The following is a 17,447-nucleotide window of genomic DNA, read 5'->3' as shown; positions in this document are numbered from 1 at the left end:
CACCAAATTCATGACGTGGAGTGTCTACAATCATGGTTGATTAGTTTCCTTGTGGTTGAGCCTGCCCATCCTTCAAGTTTTAGACTTGTCACAGTGCCTAGAGGTGCTCAGGAGGCATTATGTACATGCGTGCAATTTTACTAATTTTCTAGAAAAAGACAATGGATTTTGCCGACAGTCAATACAATGCTTTTAAAAACAACTTAGTGGTTTTTGTTGTTGTTGCAAGTGGTTTGTAACGTAAATGTGTATGGCTAGAAACCATGTTTGTATTAATGCAGACGCTCGTACATATGCATATGCATTCGTATGAACACACGCATACTTTACTCGTATGAGCACCTTCAAAAGACTGAGCCGGCACATTGTCTTGAGATTAACGAAGTCATCACAAACGTCTTCGTAGTCGACGAAAATGTCTCCTACCATGTCCTAATACTTACTCCCTCCGTTCCTAAATATTTGTCTTTCTAGATATTTCAATAAGTGAATACATACGGTGCAAAATGAGTGAATCCACACTCTAAAGTATGTCTATATCCATCCGTATGTGATTGTTCATTTGAAATTTCTAAAAAGACAAATATTTAGGATCGGAGGGAGTAGTATTTATCTTTTGCTGTTGCATGGACGTCCATATCAAAAACCAAGACGAGATTACTTGTGCCAATGGATTTTACTGTACCTATCAGTCGGTCGACGAAGCTGATACCAAAAGTTGACTTTGCGCAAAACCGAGCGATCTAGTTCAGGGGCTCGTTGTTGGGATGTTTTGGGTCATCCTAAGCGGAAACGTTCGGTACATGTACATGTCAGAATCACCGACTCTTCCCTGAGTTCCTCGGTTCGAGTACCGAAGTCCTCTGCGCGAAATCATCACCCACAAAATCCCAAACTCCCGGTCGATCGCTTCGCTCGAGAAAGATCCGCACACGATGCTCAATAAACACATGCACGCAGGGCTCTCTCTTTCTTTCGTCGGACAGCGAGTTGTCGTTCCAAGCTTCAGGCGCGGCGGCACAACAATCCAACAGGCCTCCACAGTGTGAGTTTACACGTGCGGCCAGCTATACGTACTGATGTACACTTGTGTTGCTGTATTTCAAGCGTGCACAGCACAATAGTCTACAAACTACAGCACGTACGACCGCCCAAACCATACCAGCATCTACGCATCGCCCGATGGAAACGAGCAAATTTTGACCATTTTTTCTTCCGTGGATTTGAGCTCCGACGGATGAGCGCGGCACCGCAAAATTGACAGGCGCAACCACCAGTTTTGTCAAGACGTGAAAACGTTCCATACCAACGCAAAGGCCGAACGCTCCACCCGCAAAAAAAAAAAAAAAAAAAAAAAAAAAGGCCGAACGCTCCGGCTGTAGCAGTAGCGTTATTAATTGGGCGGGGTCGCCCAAAAAATTATTGGGTTTCAGGTCAACTCCACGGCGGTGCTCCTTGCTGCGGTGCTGTGTGAAATGATTTAAAACCCCAACTTGGCGCCATGTATAAGCGGAGTAAATGGTTTGAGGGACAAGGGGGGGCGATGTGTGGTCAGATTCCACACCCGGAGTTGAAAACTTTGGCAACCCCGCTTGTATTCTTCTTGTGTACTGTGTTTTCAACACATGGAGGTGCCGTGGGTTTTCCCTTTTATATTCGAGATACGTATTATCATGTCCGTCTGATATGGCTATTGCTTACTGGTCAGGCCGGCATGTGTGTTCTGGGGACTCCGGTTTGATTCAGCTCGACTGACAGGCTGCTGCAGTGCTAGAGACGAGTATACTATTGTTGGTCTGGGTTTTGTCCGTGACATCCGATTGGATTTAAGCGAGACCTGATCCAATCCGATGCCGTCCACGGTGGTACCATGGTATGATAATGGTAGGATTCGTGGCCAGCTCGGCCGGGTTTTGTCTATTGAAATGAAAGGCTGTGCTTGGACTACTAGTGTACTAGCTCGCTAGCAAAGGTCAAAGTGTTTGCTGAGTTGGAGCGGCGTGCTCGTTGACCCCCAACTGCGGCTGCGGCCACTTGTAGTTTTCTCTTCGTATTTTGTGCTAGATATCGATCGATGTCCATCCTCGCTGTCTTCATGTGACCCCCAGTGCGTATGCACACGGCCGCCCGGGGCGAAACTAGAATTCGGGGTCTTTCAGGGTCCTTAGTATAAATGACTAATTAATAATCATCATATGAACATATAATTTGTATCAAAGAAAATAATTAAGTGCATCCAAAATGATTGTGCATATCACATAATGTATTACATATTACCTTCAAAATTTTCTGCTAACATTCTGAGATGCAAAATCACTAACAATAGGATCAATATCAATTTCATCAAGCAAAATTTTCTCGATGCATAAAGTTGCCAAGCTATTTAACCTCTCTTGCGACATTGCAGATCTCAAGTAGTTCTTCAACAATTTCAACTTCGAAAAACTTCTTTCAGCTGATGCCACAGTAACAGGCATAATAAAGAAAATCCGGTATGCAATAGCAATATTTGGATAACAATCTGCTTCCCTCACAAACTCAAAAATCTCCATAGCAGACATTGTTCTATCGGGCAAAGTTGACTGCATAACAATTAACTCAGAAATCAGATCATTTAAATCAACATCAGATGAACCACCCGAAGAGAAAGCACTTGCAAATTTTGTACAACTGTCTTTAAGTTCAGAATGGTCCAATGACTTCAAGGCCGTTGAACTCATTAAAAATCCAAATATATTTTTGAATGACTCAAGTTCGTCAAATCTAATTTTCAGTGAGGTGGCCGCCTTATCAACCATAATCAAGAAATAATTGACTTTAAAATCCTTCTCAGGTTCCAATATCGCTTCATCACTGTCATCTTCATCAAATTGTTTCTTCCTAGAAACACGGCGCTTTACTGAAAATGATGGTTCTACACCCATTTCAGCTGCGATTTCTTTGGCAATGATCACACTAGAATCAAACCCTTCATCTCTATAAGTGTCAAAATAAGTCCTCATACCATCTATTTGCTTTAAGGCAGTCTCAATGCACATGGATGGTGATTGCAACTTCCTGCTTACCGAATCTACAGCAAATAGAATGTCATGCCAAATGACCATGCCAAGTATGAACTCATAGCTACCAAGCACATGAAACAAATTTTTAGCATCACTCCTATCCTTTGGTTCGGTACCACTATCTTCACTTAACTCAAGTAAAGCTGATCTTATGTTAGGAGCTTGAAATCTGATTGCTTTAACACTTTTGATACGACTCTCCCAACGAGTATTGCTCAAAGATGTCACAGTCAAATCTGTCACATGGCTAACAAAAACTTTCCATCTTTTTGTAGAACCACTGAATAATACATATATTCGTTGCACAATTCCAAAAAAATAAACAGCTCTACCACAAGATTTAGCCATATCACAAAGGGTAAGATTAAGACTGTGGCAAGCACATGGCATATACAAAGCTCTTGGATTTACCTCAAGCAACCGACTTTGCACCCCCTTGTATTTTCCTTTCATGTTGGATCCATTGTCATAACCTTGGCCCCTAATATCATCAATATTAAGATCAAAGGACTTCATAGAATCAACCAATACCTTGAAAATTCCCAAACCAGATGTGTCCTCCACTACCAAAAAAGCAAGGAAGTACTCCATAATTTGTATTTTTCCATCAGACATATGAACACATCGAACCAACAAACTCATTTGTTCTTGATGACTCACATCCGGGGTACAATCTAGGATAACCGAGAAATATTTGGCCACTTTGACAATCTTGAGAATAGAATTTGTAATGTCACCAGCCATAAGAGAAATCAACTCTTTTTGAATTTTATGGCTAAGATAATGGTGATGGATCTCTTTGTTTTGAATACGCCTAAGATGGTCTTGCATTACCAAATCAAACTCTGCAACCATCTCCACACAAGCTAAAAAATTTCCATTACAATCATCATAAAGTTGCTCACTGGATCCTCTAAAAGCCAAATTGCGCTTACCAAGAAATTTCACAATGGCAACAATTCTTAACAAAACTAGCCTTATGTGTTCCTTCTCCTTTGTGATTTGTTGCTGTAAGTCTTTGTCAATTGTTTCATGCTTGCTCAGTCTAACTCTCAATTCATTCCAAGAGTTCATGTTGGTAATATGGTCGACACTAGCTTCGTGCTCTTTCAGTCTCTCATTAATATGCCTCCAATCACAAAACCCATCATTCCCCATTGCACTTTTGCATTTATTAGAATTGAAAAGCTTACAGCAAAAACAAAACACTTTCTTTGTGTGTTTTGAAAAAACTAACCATTTTCTATCACGGACCTCTCCATTGCTCATCTTTCTTGAGTAATGGCTATATGAAAAATGTCTTAAATTCTCATCCAAAGGATATTTAGTGTTTTCTTCTTCCCTTTTAGGCCCCCTTTCCACTAATATGTCCCTCGCTTTGTTATCAAGATTACCCCAATTGCTTGGATCATAAATATCCACACTAATTGGTTCATCATCAACACTAGTAAATTCTGCCGCAGATGAATTAAATATGGGCTCATGATCACTCAGATTGCTATCATCCATGTTGACGTCAACATCGCCTTCTGTAGGAGTATGACCATCATCTTCCAGATTGCCATCAGTTCGGTCACCTGCAAGAACTATCGCCAACTCGTCTGGATCACTGGGCGTGCTCGTATCGCTCTTATAATAATTAAAAAGAGATCCGCTCAATGCTTCTTTCTCCTCATCTGCCTTCTTCTGCTTCTTTCTTTTATGACTTCCGGATGGATATTTTCTACCTGTACTCGACATGACCCTGCTGAAATTGAAAGGAACAATTCACTTTTAAAATTAGCGCAAAGATCATGCGAGGGAAGAGTACGCGCCGAGACATACTTGTTCGGTCGAAGAGATCCTGCTCCTGGGTTCCTGCTGCAGTTGTCGCGTAGGTCGTTTGTGAGGAGGAGAGTCGAAGAGACGAACAAGAACAACGGAACGACCGATCCTAATTCTTTTTTTAGGAAAGACCGATCCTAATTCCTAAGTTACAGGAAATCAATCCAGTTATTCCTTTTCCTCTCTGATCTACAGTTCTCCACGACTCCACGTGAGTACAGAGTACGTGCAAACATGGGCCAGGCCCAACGTACTGGTTTTACCCGTCCTAGGCTAGCATGCGAAGCTGAGCGAGGTGCTAATAATTTTTTTCCTGTCGAACCTTGTACGTACCTACGTACGTATACCTGGGAGGCCCCCCTGGCTTTTGGGGGCCCGAGGAGGCCGCCCCGTTCGCCCCCCTAGGACCGGCCCTGCATCCAACAACTCGTGACCACTGATCGCTACAGTAAATTATTCGTTTGGCTCTTATTCTTGCAAGATACCTATTTATGCATACAGATTTCTCTTACCAAATGAAACAACATGTGAAATACTCTATGTATTTGTTTGAATAAAAAACCTGCATCATTTCTGCCCATGTGTCATCGACATGTGGTCAAAGTAGGCGAGGGCGGTGGGCAGGCAGACGTGGCCGATGGCTTATTCAGCCCTTCGACGCGCGTCCTCCTCAACCCACTCGAAGTAGTCCCACGTCCTCTCACGGGACTCTCTCTCCCTCCCTCTCCCTCCCCCTTCCTTCCTCTCTCGGCACGGTCGTCTTCGATCTTGCCGAGGAAAGGCCCACAGGGAGGGCATGGCCGCACCGACATGGTCGATGGGTTGAGTGTTGCGGCGATGGGGAAGGGAGGGGAGGGGGAGTTGGCAGGGTGGCGGCCGGCGAAGGGGGTCGATGGCAGTGAGAGTGTGCCGGCGACGGCTGTCGATAGGGGATTATATACCTAGGAATGGGCACGCATTGGCGGGAAAAACAACGACCGATTTGTAGCGTGTGGGTGGCAAACGCGGCCACGGTCTTTAGTTGGCACTTTGCATGCGGGATAAGCGGCTGTTGGCAAACATTCTTCTGAGACTTGTTGACTTCTGCATTACACTTACACAGATGCTACTAAATTGGATTTATCATCCATTGTAAAGCGAATTACATCCAAAAATTAGCCAAATCTTGTGAGAATGTTCATGGTCATAGTTTATATATCTTTGAAATATGCATCAAATCCATCTTAATCATATTTCAACTTGTCTATTATTCATCAGGAGGGCCAGAAGAACTTTTATGCATGTTGTACGACAATTCTGATGATGTAAGCCATCGGATTTGAGATGGACATCCACTACATGTTATGTCGCCTCGCACCCCTTCCGGCCTAGCCGGTGGTTGCATGTCGTCGGCCCAAAGCCACATCGCTCTTGTATCTAGAAGCTTCCCACTGTGTTACCACCAATATGTAGCTGCTTCCCGTGCTCCCTTTCTTTCACGCCTGCCCAACGTATATAATACACCCCATTGACGGCCATTTATGATGAGTAACCATTGCAAATATCCCGGCCAACCCCTCCGTTACGTACTATCCCACATCGATCCAGCCATCATGGTTTGTCAAAGAATCACCACCTGCAACAACATCGACAACAGATAGAATCACTTGCATTCCAAGCATCCTTGTCCACCCCACAACACCACTCTACCTCACACCAATCTCTCCCATTTTGAGACATCGCCAAGAAGAGGAGGTCTCCATGGATGATGACTGGCAACGATAGAGATAAAGAACAAGGATGAGGATATGGAGATGGATGGCGACAGGGAGGATGGCGCGATTTTGAGTCAGTAGTCCTGGAGTTTCTTCCAATGATCGTGCCCAAGCTTTCCCCTATGGATGAGGTGGAGCTGCATCTGTCCGTCGCCATTCAGTCCTCATTTGAGACTGTCATCATGGAACAAGTTGACCGAGAGATGGACTTAATCATCCTTCGTCGAAGCTATGAAATCGCTAGGAAGGACTTCCTCGGCCCCGATGAGACAACTGAGAATTGTATTCTGACGAATGGTGTTGTCCAGGAGATCCGCGCGGTTGCGGACAGGGCTCCCTTGGAAAACGAGATGACGGCAATGACAATGAAAAATACTGCGATGCAGGATGAAGAGCTGTGGTGCATCATAAATGTCGACATCCCCCCTTCCGATGATGACAACTAGGAGTACTCGATGACGACAAATATGTTGGGTAACGTTGCAGAAAATAAAAATGTTCCTACGGTTTCACCAAGATCCATCTATGAGTTCATCTAAGCAACGAGTGAAAGGGGAGATGCATCTATATACCACTTTGTAGATCGCGAGCGGAAGCGTTCAAAAGAACGGGGTTGAAGTAGTCGTTCTCGTCGTGATCCTATCACCGGAGATCCTAGCGCCGAACGGACGGCACCTCCGCGTTCAACACACGTACGGTCAGCGTGACGTCTCCTCCGTCTTGATCCAGCAAGGGGAAGGAGAGGTTGATGATGATCCAGCAACACGACGGCGTGGTGGTGGATGCAGCAGAACTCCGGCAAGGCTTCACCAAGCTGCTGCGGGAGGAGGACGAGGTGTAGCAGGGGGAGGAAGGCGCCAAGACACAGGGTGCGGCTGCCCTCCCCCCTGCCCTACTTTATATAGGCCCCCAGGGGAGGGCACCGGCCCTGGGAGATCAATCTCCCAAGGGGGGCGGCGGCCAAGGGGGGTGGAGTGCCCCCCAAGGCAAGTGGTGCCCCCCCCACCTAGGGTTTCCAACCCTAGGCGCAGGGGGGCCCAAGGGGGGGCGCACCAGCCCACTAGGGGCTGGTTCCCCTCCCACTTCAGCCCACGGGGCCCTTCGGGATAGGTGGCCCCACCCGGTGGACCCCCGGGACCCTTCCGGTGGTCCCGGTACAATACCGGGTGATCCCGAAACTTTCTCGATGGCCGAAACAGCACTTCCTATATAGTTTTCTTTACCTTCGGACCATTCCGGAACTCCTCGTGACGTCCGAGATCTCATCCGGGACTCCGAACAAAATTCAGTTTGCTGCATTCTCATATTCATACAACCCTAGCGTCACCGAACCTTAAGTGTGTAGACCCTACGGGTTCGGGAGACATGCAGACATGACCGAGACAGCTCTCCGGTCAATAACCAACAGCGGTATCTGGATACCCATGTTGGCTCCCAGATACTCCTCGATGATCTCATCGGATGAACCACGATGTCGAGGGTTCAAGCAACCCCGTATACTATTCCCTTTGTCAGACGGTATGTTACTTGCCCGAGACTCGATCGTAGGTATCCCAATACCTCGTTCAGTCTTGTTATCGGCAAGTCACTTTACTCGTACCGTAATGCATGATCCCGTGACCAGACACTTGGTCACTTTGAGCTCATTATGATGATGCACTACCGAGTGGGCCCAATGATACCTCTCCGTTATCCGGAGTGACAAATCCCAGTCTCGATCCGTGTCAACCCAACAGACACTTTCGGAGATACCTGTAGTGCACCTTTATAGTCACCCAGTTACGTTGTGACGTTTGGTACACCCAAAGCACTCCTACGGTATCCGGGAGTTACACGATCTCATGGTCTAAGGAAGAGATACTTGACATTGGAAAAGCTCTAGCAAAATGAACTACACGATCTTGTGCTATGCTTAGGAATGGGTCTTGTCCATCACATCATTCTCCTAATGATGTGATCCCGTTGTCAACGACATCTAATGTCCATAGTCAGGAAACCATGACTATCTGTTGACCAACGAGCTAGTCAACTAGAGGCTTACTAGGGACATATTGTGGTCTATGTATTCACACGTGTATTACGATTTCCGGATAATACAATTATAGCATGAATAAAAGACAATTATCATGAACAAGGAAATATAATAATAATACTTTTATTATTGCCTCTAGGGCATATTTCCAACAGTCTCCCACTTGCACTAGAGTCAATAATCTAGTTACATTGTGATGAATCGAACACCCATAGAGTTCTGGGGCTGATCATGTTTTGCTCGCGAGAGAGGTTTAGTCAATGGATCTGCGACATTCAGATCCATATGTACTTTGCAAATATCTATGTCTCCATCTTGAACATTTTCACGGATGGAGTTGAAGCGACGCTTGATGTGCCTGGTCTTCTTGTGAAACCTGGGCTCCTTGGCAAGGGCAATAGCTCCAGTGTTGTCACAGAAGAGTTTGATCGGCCCCGACGCATTGGGTATGACTCCTAGGTCGGTGATGAACTCCTTCACCCAAATTGCTTCATGCGCTGCCTCCGAGGCTGCCATGTACTCCGCTTCCCATGTAGATCCCGCCACGATGCTCTGCTTGCAGCTGCACCAGCTTACTGCTCCACCATTCAACATATACACGTATCCGGTTTGTGACTTAGAGTCATCCAGATCTGTGTCGAAGCTAGCATCGACGTAACCCTTTACGACGAGCTCTTCGTCACCTCCATAGACGAGAAACATGTCCTTTGTCATTTTCAGGTACTTCAGGATATTCTTGACCGCTGTCCAGTGTTCCTTGCCGGGATTACTTTGGTACCTTCCTACCAAACTTACGGCAAGGTTTACATCAGGTCTGGTACACAGCATGTCATACATAATAGATCCTATGGCTGAGGCATAGGGGATGACGCTCATCTCTTCTTTATCTTTTGCCGTGGCCGGGCATTGAGCCGAGCTCAATCTCATACCTTGCAGTACAAGCAAGAACCCTTTCTTGGACTGATCCATTTTGAACTTCTTCAAAATCTTATCAAGGTATGTGCTTTGTGAAATACCTATGAGGCGTCTCGATCTATCCCTATAGATCTTGATGCCTAATATGTAAGCAGCTTCTCCAAGGTCCTTCATTGAAAAACACTTATTCAAGTAGGCCTTAATGCTGTCCAAGAATTCTATATCATTTCCCATCAAAAGTATGTCATCTACATATAATATGAGAGATGCTACAGAGCTCCCACTCACTTTCTTGTAAACGCAGGCTTCTCCATAAGTCTGCATAAAACCAAACGCTTTGATCATCTCATCAAAGCGAATGTTCCAACTCCGAGATGCTTGCACCAGCCCATAAATGGATCGCTGGAGCTTGCATACTTTGTTAGCATTCTTAGGATCGACAAAACCCTCCGACTACATCATATACAGTTCTTCCTTAAGATGCCCGTTAAGGAATGCCGTTTTGACATCCATCTGCCACATCTCATAATCATAGTATGCGCCAATTGCTAACATGGTTCGGACGAACTTAAGCTTCGCTATGGGAGAGAAAGTCTCATCGTAGTCAATCCCTTGAACTTGCCTATAACCCTTAGCGACAAGTCGAGCTTTATAGATGGTGACATTACCATCCGCGTCCGTCTTCTTCTTAAAGATCCATTTGTTTTCTATCGCTCGCCGGTCATCGGGCAAGTCAGTCAAAGTCCATACTTTGTTTTCATACATGGATTCTATCTCGGATTGCATGGCTTCTAGCCATTTGTTGGAATCTGGGCCCGCCATCGCTTCTTCATAGTTCAAAGGTTCACCGTTGTCTAACAACATGATTTCCAAGACAGGGTTGCCATACCACTCTGGTGTGGAACGTGTCCTTGTGGACCTACGAAGTTCAGTAGCAACTTGATCAGAAGTACCTTGATCATCATCATTAATTTCCTCTCCAGTCGGTGTAGGCACCACAGGAACGTTTTCCTGAGCTGCACTACTTTCCGGTTCAAGAGGTAGTACTTCATCGAGTTCTACTTTCCTCCCACTTACTCCTTTCGAGAGAAACTCTTTTTCCAGAAAGGATCCATTCTTGGCAACAAAGATCTTGCCTTCAGATCTTAAGTAGAAGGTATACCCAATGGTTTCCTTAGGGTATCCTATGAAGACACATTTTTCCGACTTGGGTTCGAGCTTTTCAGGTTGAAGTTTCTTGACATAAGCATCGCATCCCCAAACTTTTAGAAACGACAGCTTAGGTTTCTTACCAAACCATAAGGTGTCGTCTCAACGGATTTAGACGGTGCCCTATTTAAAGTGAATGTAGCTGTCTCTAGAGCGTATCCCCAAAATGATAGTGGTAAATCGGTAAGAGACATCATAGATCGCACCATATCCAATAGAGTGTGATTACGATGTTCGGACACACCGTTACGCTGAGGTGTTCCAGGCGGCGTGAGTTGTGAAACGATTCCACATTTTCTTAAGTGTGTACCAAATTCGTGACTTAAATATTCTCCTCCACGATCCGATTGTAAGAACTTTATCTTTCGGTCACGTTGATTCTCTACTTCATTATGAAATTCCTTGAACTTTTCAAAGGTCTCAGACTTGTGTTTCATTAAGTAGACATACCCATATCTACTCAAGTCATCAGTGAGAGTGAGAACATAACGATATCCTCCGCGAGCCTCAACGCTCATTGGACCGCACACATCGGTATGTATGATTTCCAACAAGTTGGTTGCTCGCTCCATTGTTCCGGAGAACGGAGTCTTGGTCATTTTGCCCATGAGGCATGGTTCACATGTGTCAAATGATTCATAATCAAGAGACTCTAAAAGTCCATCAGCATGGAGCTTCTTCATGCGCTTGACACCAATGTGACCAAGGCGGCAGTGCCACAAGTATGTGGGACTATCGTTATCAACTTTACATCTTTTGGTATTCACGCTATGAATATGTGTAACATTACGTTCGAGATTCATTAAGAATAAACCATTGACCATCGGGGCATGACCATAAAACATATCTCTCATATAAATAGAACAACCATTATTCTCGGATTTAAATGAGTAGCCATCTCGTATCAAACGAGATCCAGATACAATGTTCATGCTCAAACTTGGCACTAAATAACAATTATTGAGGTTCATAACTAATCCCGTGGGTAAATGTAGAGGTAGCGTGCCGACGGCGATCACATCGACCTTGGAACCATTCCCGACACGCATCGTCACCTCGTCCTTCACCAGTCTCCGCTTATTCGGCAGCTCCTGCTGTGAGTTACAAATGTGATCAACGGCACCGGTATCAAATACCCAGGAGTTACTACAAGTACTGGTAAGGTACACATCAATTACATGTATATCAAATATACCTTTAGTGTTGCCGGCCTTCTTGTCCGCTAAGTATTTGGGGCAGTTCCGCTTCCAGTGACCCTTCCCCTTGCAATAAAAGCACTCAGTCTCAGGCTTGGGTCCATTCTTTGACTTCTTCCCGGCAACTGGCTTACCGGGCGCGGCAACATCTTTGCCGTCCTTCTTGAAGTTCTTCTTACCCTTGCCCTTCTTGAACTTAGTGGTCTTATTGACCATCAACACTTGATGTTCTTTCTTGATTTCAACCTCTGCTGACTTCAGCATTGAGAATACTTCAGGAATGGTCTTTACCATCCCCTGCATATTGTAGTTCAACACAAAGCTCTTGTAGCTCGGTGGGAGCGACTGAAGGATTCTGTCAATGACCGCCTCTTCCGGGAGGTTGATCTCCAACTGGGACAGGCGGTTGTGCAACCCAAACATTTTGAGTATGTGCTCACTGACAAAACTGTTTTCCTCCGTCTTACAACTATAGAACTTGTCGGAGACTTCATATCTCTCGACCCGGGCATGAGCTTGGAAAACCATTTTCAGCTCCTCGAACATCTCATATGCTCCGTGCTTCTCAAAACGCTTTTGGAGCCCTGGTTCTAAGCTGTAAAGCATGCCGCACTGAACGAGGGAGTAATCATCAACACGTGATTGCCAAGTGTTCATAACGTCTTGGTTCTCTGGGATGGGTGGTTCACCTAGCGGTGCATCTAGGACATAATCTTTCTTGGCTGCTATGAGGATGATCCTCAGGTTCCGGACCCAGTCCGAATAGTTGCTGCCATCCTCTTTCAGCTTGGTTTTCTCTAGGAACGCGTTGAAGTTCATATTGACATGAGCGTTGGCCATTTGATCTACAAGACATATTTTGCAAAAGTTTTAGACTAAGTTCATGATAATTAAGTTCATCTAATCAAATTATTTAATGAACTCCCACTCAGATTAGACATCCCTCTAGTCATCTAAGTGTTACACGATCCGAGTCGACTAGGCCGTGTCCGATCATCACGTGAGACGGACTAGTCATCATCGGTGAACATCTCCATGTTGATCGTATCTTCCATATGACTCATGTTTGACCTTTTGGTCTCTTGTGTTCCGAGGCCATGTATGTACATGCTAGGCTCGTCAAGTTAATCCTAAGTGTTTATGCATGTGTAAAACTGTCTTACACCCGTTCTATGTGAACGTAAGGATCTATCACACCCGATCATCACGTGGTGCTTCGAAACGACGAACTTTAGCAACGGCGCACAGTTAGGGGGAACACTTTCTTGAAATTGTTATAAGGGATCATCTTATTTACTACCGTCGTTCTAAGTAAACAAGATGCATAAACATAATAAACATCACATGCAATTATATAAAGTAGTGACATGATATGGCCAATATCATATAGCTCCTTCGATCTCCATCTTCGGGGCTCCATGATCATCTTCGTCACCGGCATGACACCATGATCTCCATCATCGTGTCTTCATGAAGTTGTCACGCCAACGACTACTTCTACTTCTATGGCTAACGCGTTTAGCAATAAAGTAAAGTAATTTACATGGCGTTCTTCAATGACACGCAGGTCATACAAAAATAAAGACAACTCCTATGGCTCCTGCTGGTTGTCATAATCATCGACATGCAAGTCGTGATTCCTATTACAAGAACATGATCTCATACATCACAATATATCATTCATCATTCATCACAACTTCTGGCCATATCACATCACATGACAATTGCTGCAAAAACAAGTTAGACGTCCTCTAATTGTTGTTGCATCTTTTACGTGGCTGCAATTGGGTTCTAGCAAGAACGTTTTCTTACCTACGAATAACCACAACGTGATTTTGTCAACTTCTATTTACCCTTCATAAGGACCCTTTTCATCTAATCTGCTCCAACTAAAGTAGGAGAGACAGACACCCGCTAGCCACCTTATGCAACTAGTGCATGTCAGTCGGTGGAACCTGTCTCACATAAGCGTACGTGTAAGGTCGGTTCGGGCCGCTTCATCCCACAATACCACTGAAGCAAGAAAAGACTAGTAGCGGCAAGCAAGTTGACAAGATCTACGCCCACAACAAATTTGTGTTCTACTCGTGCAATAGAGAACTACGCATAGACCTAGCTCATGATGCCACTGTTGGGTAACGTTGCAGAAAATAAAAATTTTCCTACGGTTTCACCAAGATCCATCTATGAGTTCATCTAAGCAACGACTAAAAGGGGAGATGCATCTACATACCACTTTGTAGATCGCGAGCAGAAGTGTTCAAAAGAACGGGCACTAGTAGAAAAAGGGTCAAACGTGAAGCACATTAGTGCCGGTTTGTATTTGAGCCGGCACAAATGTATACATTAGTGCCGGTTCCAACGGCTAGCCGGGCCGCTCTCATTAGTACCGGTTCGTGGCTAACCTTTAGCACCGGTTCGTGCCACGAACTGGTACTAATGAGAGTGGTGGCAGGATGTTGTCAGTTTGGGCCCCCTCCAGCACCTTTAGTACCGGTTCTTGGCACGAACCGGTACTAAAGGTCATCCTACATAAACCCTTCGTCCACCCGAGCTCGCTCTGTTCTTCCCCTTTCCCCTCTCCTCTTTGTTCTTCCCCTCTTCCTCTCGAGCTCATCACACATTTTGCCCAAAATTTGTCAAGATTTGAAGGCCCCTATCCATTCAAATGATCACAAAGGTTAGCAACTTTGTCCTTTCATCTCTCATTGCTAGATTAGCTCTTGCAATGCTTTATATAGTTATTAATTTGTGAGTTTAGTAATTTGGGAGGAAATATATATATATGTGCTAGTATTTGATTTATATGCAATTTGAGGTTAAAATAACACTTAGTTTGCATATGTAGGTGTGGTTTACTTAGTGCCTTCTAAATCTCCGTCGTAACCACCGTCGATCGCCCGCACCGTCCCGTCGCCGGCACCACCTTGTGGTGAGCCTCTTGTTCATGAAATTTTATATAAAAAATTGATGTTTGTGTGATTTGGATATATAGTTACTCGTATAATAATTATCTTACCCGTACGTTATTTGTTATACATAGTGCCATGGTTTTGATATCCGTCCCCGTCGGCCCTCGTCCTTGTTATGATTCGGATGTGGTATATTCTCTTTTAAAACTATTTGTTGCATTTCATGTTTATGACAAATTATGCCCATCAAGTTGACATAGATATTTTTATCTAGGAGGTATGTGAACCGGAAATTCCAACCGACCCTATTGTCGAGAGGTTAAATTTAGTTGAAAGAGAAAACGAGTACTTGAAAGAAAAATTGAAAAGAATTGAGGGGGAGAAGATGGAATTGGAGTTGCATGTTGCCGATGTCGTCGATGATCACAAGATCAAGAAGGAGAAAATGCGCTTGAAGATTAGAAAGATTAGAAAATATGCCATCGATAGTGAGGCTTGGTATCATTATGCTGTTGGATCAATTGTTACCTTAGTTGCGATCTTGATCGCATTTGTTGTTGCATTTAAATGCTTTAGCTAGAGAGTTATTTGTTTGTTGCATTTAAGTGTTGTATGAACTTTATGTATGAACTTGTATTAATTTGGTCTATTCGGTGTTGTGTAATGAAGATGAGCCGGCAATGGATGTACGATGACCGATGCTCTCCCCAGTTCGTTGAGGGCGTGCATACTTTTCTGCTTGCGGCTGAGGCAAACAAGCGGGCGGATGGTTTTATGCCTTGTCCATGTGCTGGCTGTAAGAATGGTCGCAATTACTCTACGTCAAGAACCATTCACGTCCACCTGTTTGAGTCCGGTTTCATGCCCCACTATAATGTTTGGACCAAGCACGGAGAAAGAGGGGTTATGATGGAAGACAATGAAGAAGAAGAGGACGACGACAGCTATCCTGGCCATGGGTTCCCTGAATACGATGATACAACAATGGGGGAAGAAGCTGAGCCGGTAATGCGGGAAGAAGCTGAGCCGGCAATGCGGGAAGAAGCTGAAGAAGAGGCATCAGATGAGCCCGTTGATGATCTAGGTCGGGCCATTGCCGATGCAAAGAGAAACTGCGCAAGTGATTTGGAGAAGAAGAAGTTGCAGCGCATGTTAGAGGATCACAAAAAATTGTTGTACCCGAATTGCGTAGGTGACAAGAAAAAGCTGGGCACCACACTGGAATTGCTGCAATGGAAGGCAGAGAATGGTGTATCTGACAAGGGATTTGGAAAGTTGCTGGTAATGATAAAGGATATGCTTCCAAAGGACAACGAATTGCCCGAGAGTACGTACGAAGCAAAGAAGGCTGTCTGCCCTCTAGGGTTAGAGGTGCAGAAGATACATGCATGCCCTAATGATTGCATCCTCTACCGCGGTGAGTACGAGGATTTGAACGCTTGCCCGGTATGTGGTGCATTGCGCTATAAGATCAGCCGCGATGAGCATGGTGATGTCGAGGGCGAGCGCCCCAGGAAGAAGATTCCTGCCAAGGTGATGTGGTATTCTCCTATAATACCACGGTTGAAACGTTTGTTCCAAAACAAAGAGCATGCCAAGGCGATGCGATGGCACAGAGAAGACCGTAAGAAAGACGGAAAGTTGAGAGTACCCGCTGACGGGTCGCAGTGGAGAAAAATCGAAAGAAAGTACGGGAAGGAGTTTGCAGATGACGCAAGGAGCGTATGGTTTGGTCTAAGCGCAGATGGCATTAATCCTTTTGGGGAGCAGAGCAGCAACCATAGCACCTGGCCTGTGACTCTATGTTTGTATAACCTTCCTCCTTGGTTGTGCATGAAGCGGAAGTTCATTATGATGCCAGTGCTCATCCAAGGCCCTAAACAACCCGGCAACGACATTGATGTGTACCTAAGGCCATTAGTTGAAGAACTCTTACAACTGTGGAATGGAACAGGTGTACGTGCATGGGATGAGCACAAACAGGAAGAATTTGACCTAAAGGCATTGCTGTTCGTGACCATCAATGATTGGCCTGCTCTCAGTAACCTTTCAGGACAGACAAACAAGGGATACCACGGATGCACGCACTGTTTGGATGATACCGACAGTATATATTTGAATAGTTGTAAGAAGAATGTGTACCTGGGACATCGTCGATTTCTTCCGAGCAGGCATCCCGTAAGAAAGAAAGGCAAGCATTTCAAAGGTGAGGCGGATCACCGGACGAAGCCTCGCCACCGTACTGGTGCTGATGTACATGATATGGTCAAGGATTTGAAGGTGATATTTGGAAAGGGTCCTGGCGGACAACCTGTTCCAAAGGACGCTGACGGACGCGCACCCATGTGGAAGAAGAAATCTATATTTTGGGACCTGCCATATTGGAAAGACCTAGAGGTCCGCTCCGCAATCGACGTGATGCACGTGACGAAGAATCTTTGCGTGACCCTGCTTGGCTTCTTGGGCGTGTATGGGAAGACAAAAGATACACCTGAGGCACGGGAGGACCAGCAACGTATGCACGGAGAAGACGGCATACATCA

At 45.0% G+C, this 17,447-nt stretch overlaps 1 protein-coding gene across 1 annotated transcript; it reads right to left on the bottom strand.

The window, feature by feature from the left end:
- Positions 1-2,279: 2,279 nt before the first annotated feature.
- LOC123090125 (uncharacterized) lies at positions 2,280-4,802 on the bottom strand. Its single transcript, XM_044511568.1, has 3 exons — positions 3,408-4,802; positions 2,957-3,053; positions 2,280-2,626 (listed from the first exon to the last, which is right to left on the bottom strand). Exons 1-3 carry the CDS (start codon positions 4,800-4,802, stop codon positions 2,280-2,282), a joined length of 1,839 nt encoding a protein of 612 aa, XP_044367503.1.
- Positions 4,803-17,447: the final 12,645 nt, after the last annotated feature.

This window comes from Triticum aestivum, chromosome 4B (assembly GCF_018294505.1).
Source record: "Triticum aestivum cultivar Chinese Spring chromosome 4B, IWGSC CS RefSeq v2.1, whole genome shotgun sequence".
Taxonomy (NCBI): Eukaryota; Viridiplantae; Streptophyta; class Magnoliopsida; order Poales; family Poaceae; genus Triticum; species Triticum aestivum.
Note: the sequence above shows the minus strand (reverse complement) of the source record. Positions and strands in the feature narration are given on the sequence as shown.

Coding starts and splice junctions, on each gene's coding strand:
- LOC123090125 (XM_044511568.1), bottom strand. CDS start 4,802: ATGTCGAGTACAGGTAGAAAATATCCATCCGGAAGTCATAAAAGAAAG. Junction 3,054..3,407: donor ATCTTACCCTTTGTGATATG/GCTAAATCTTGT, acceptor GTAAGCAGGAAG/TTGCAATCACCATCCATGTG. Junction 2,627..2,956: donor AGATGAAGGGTTTGATTCTA/GTGTGATCATTG, acceptor GTGGTTCATCTG/ATGTTGATTTAAATGATCTG.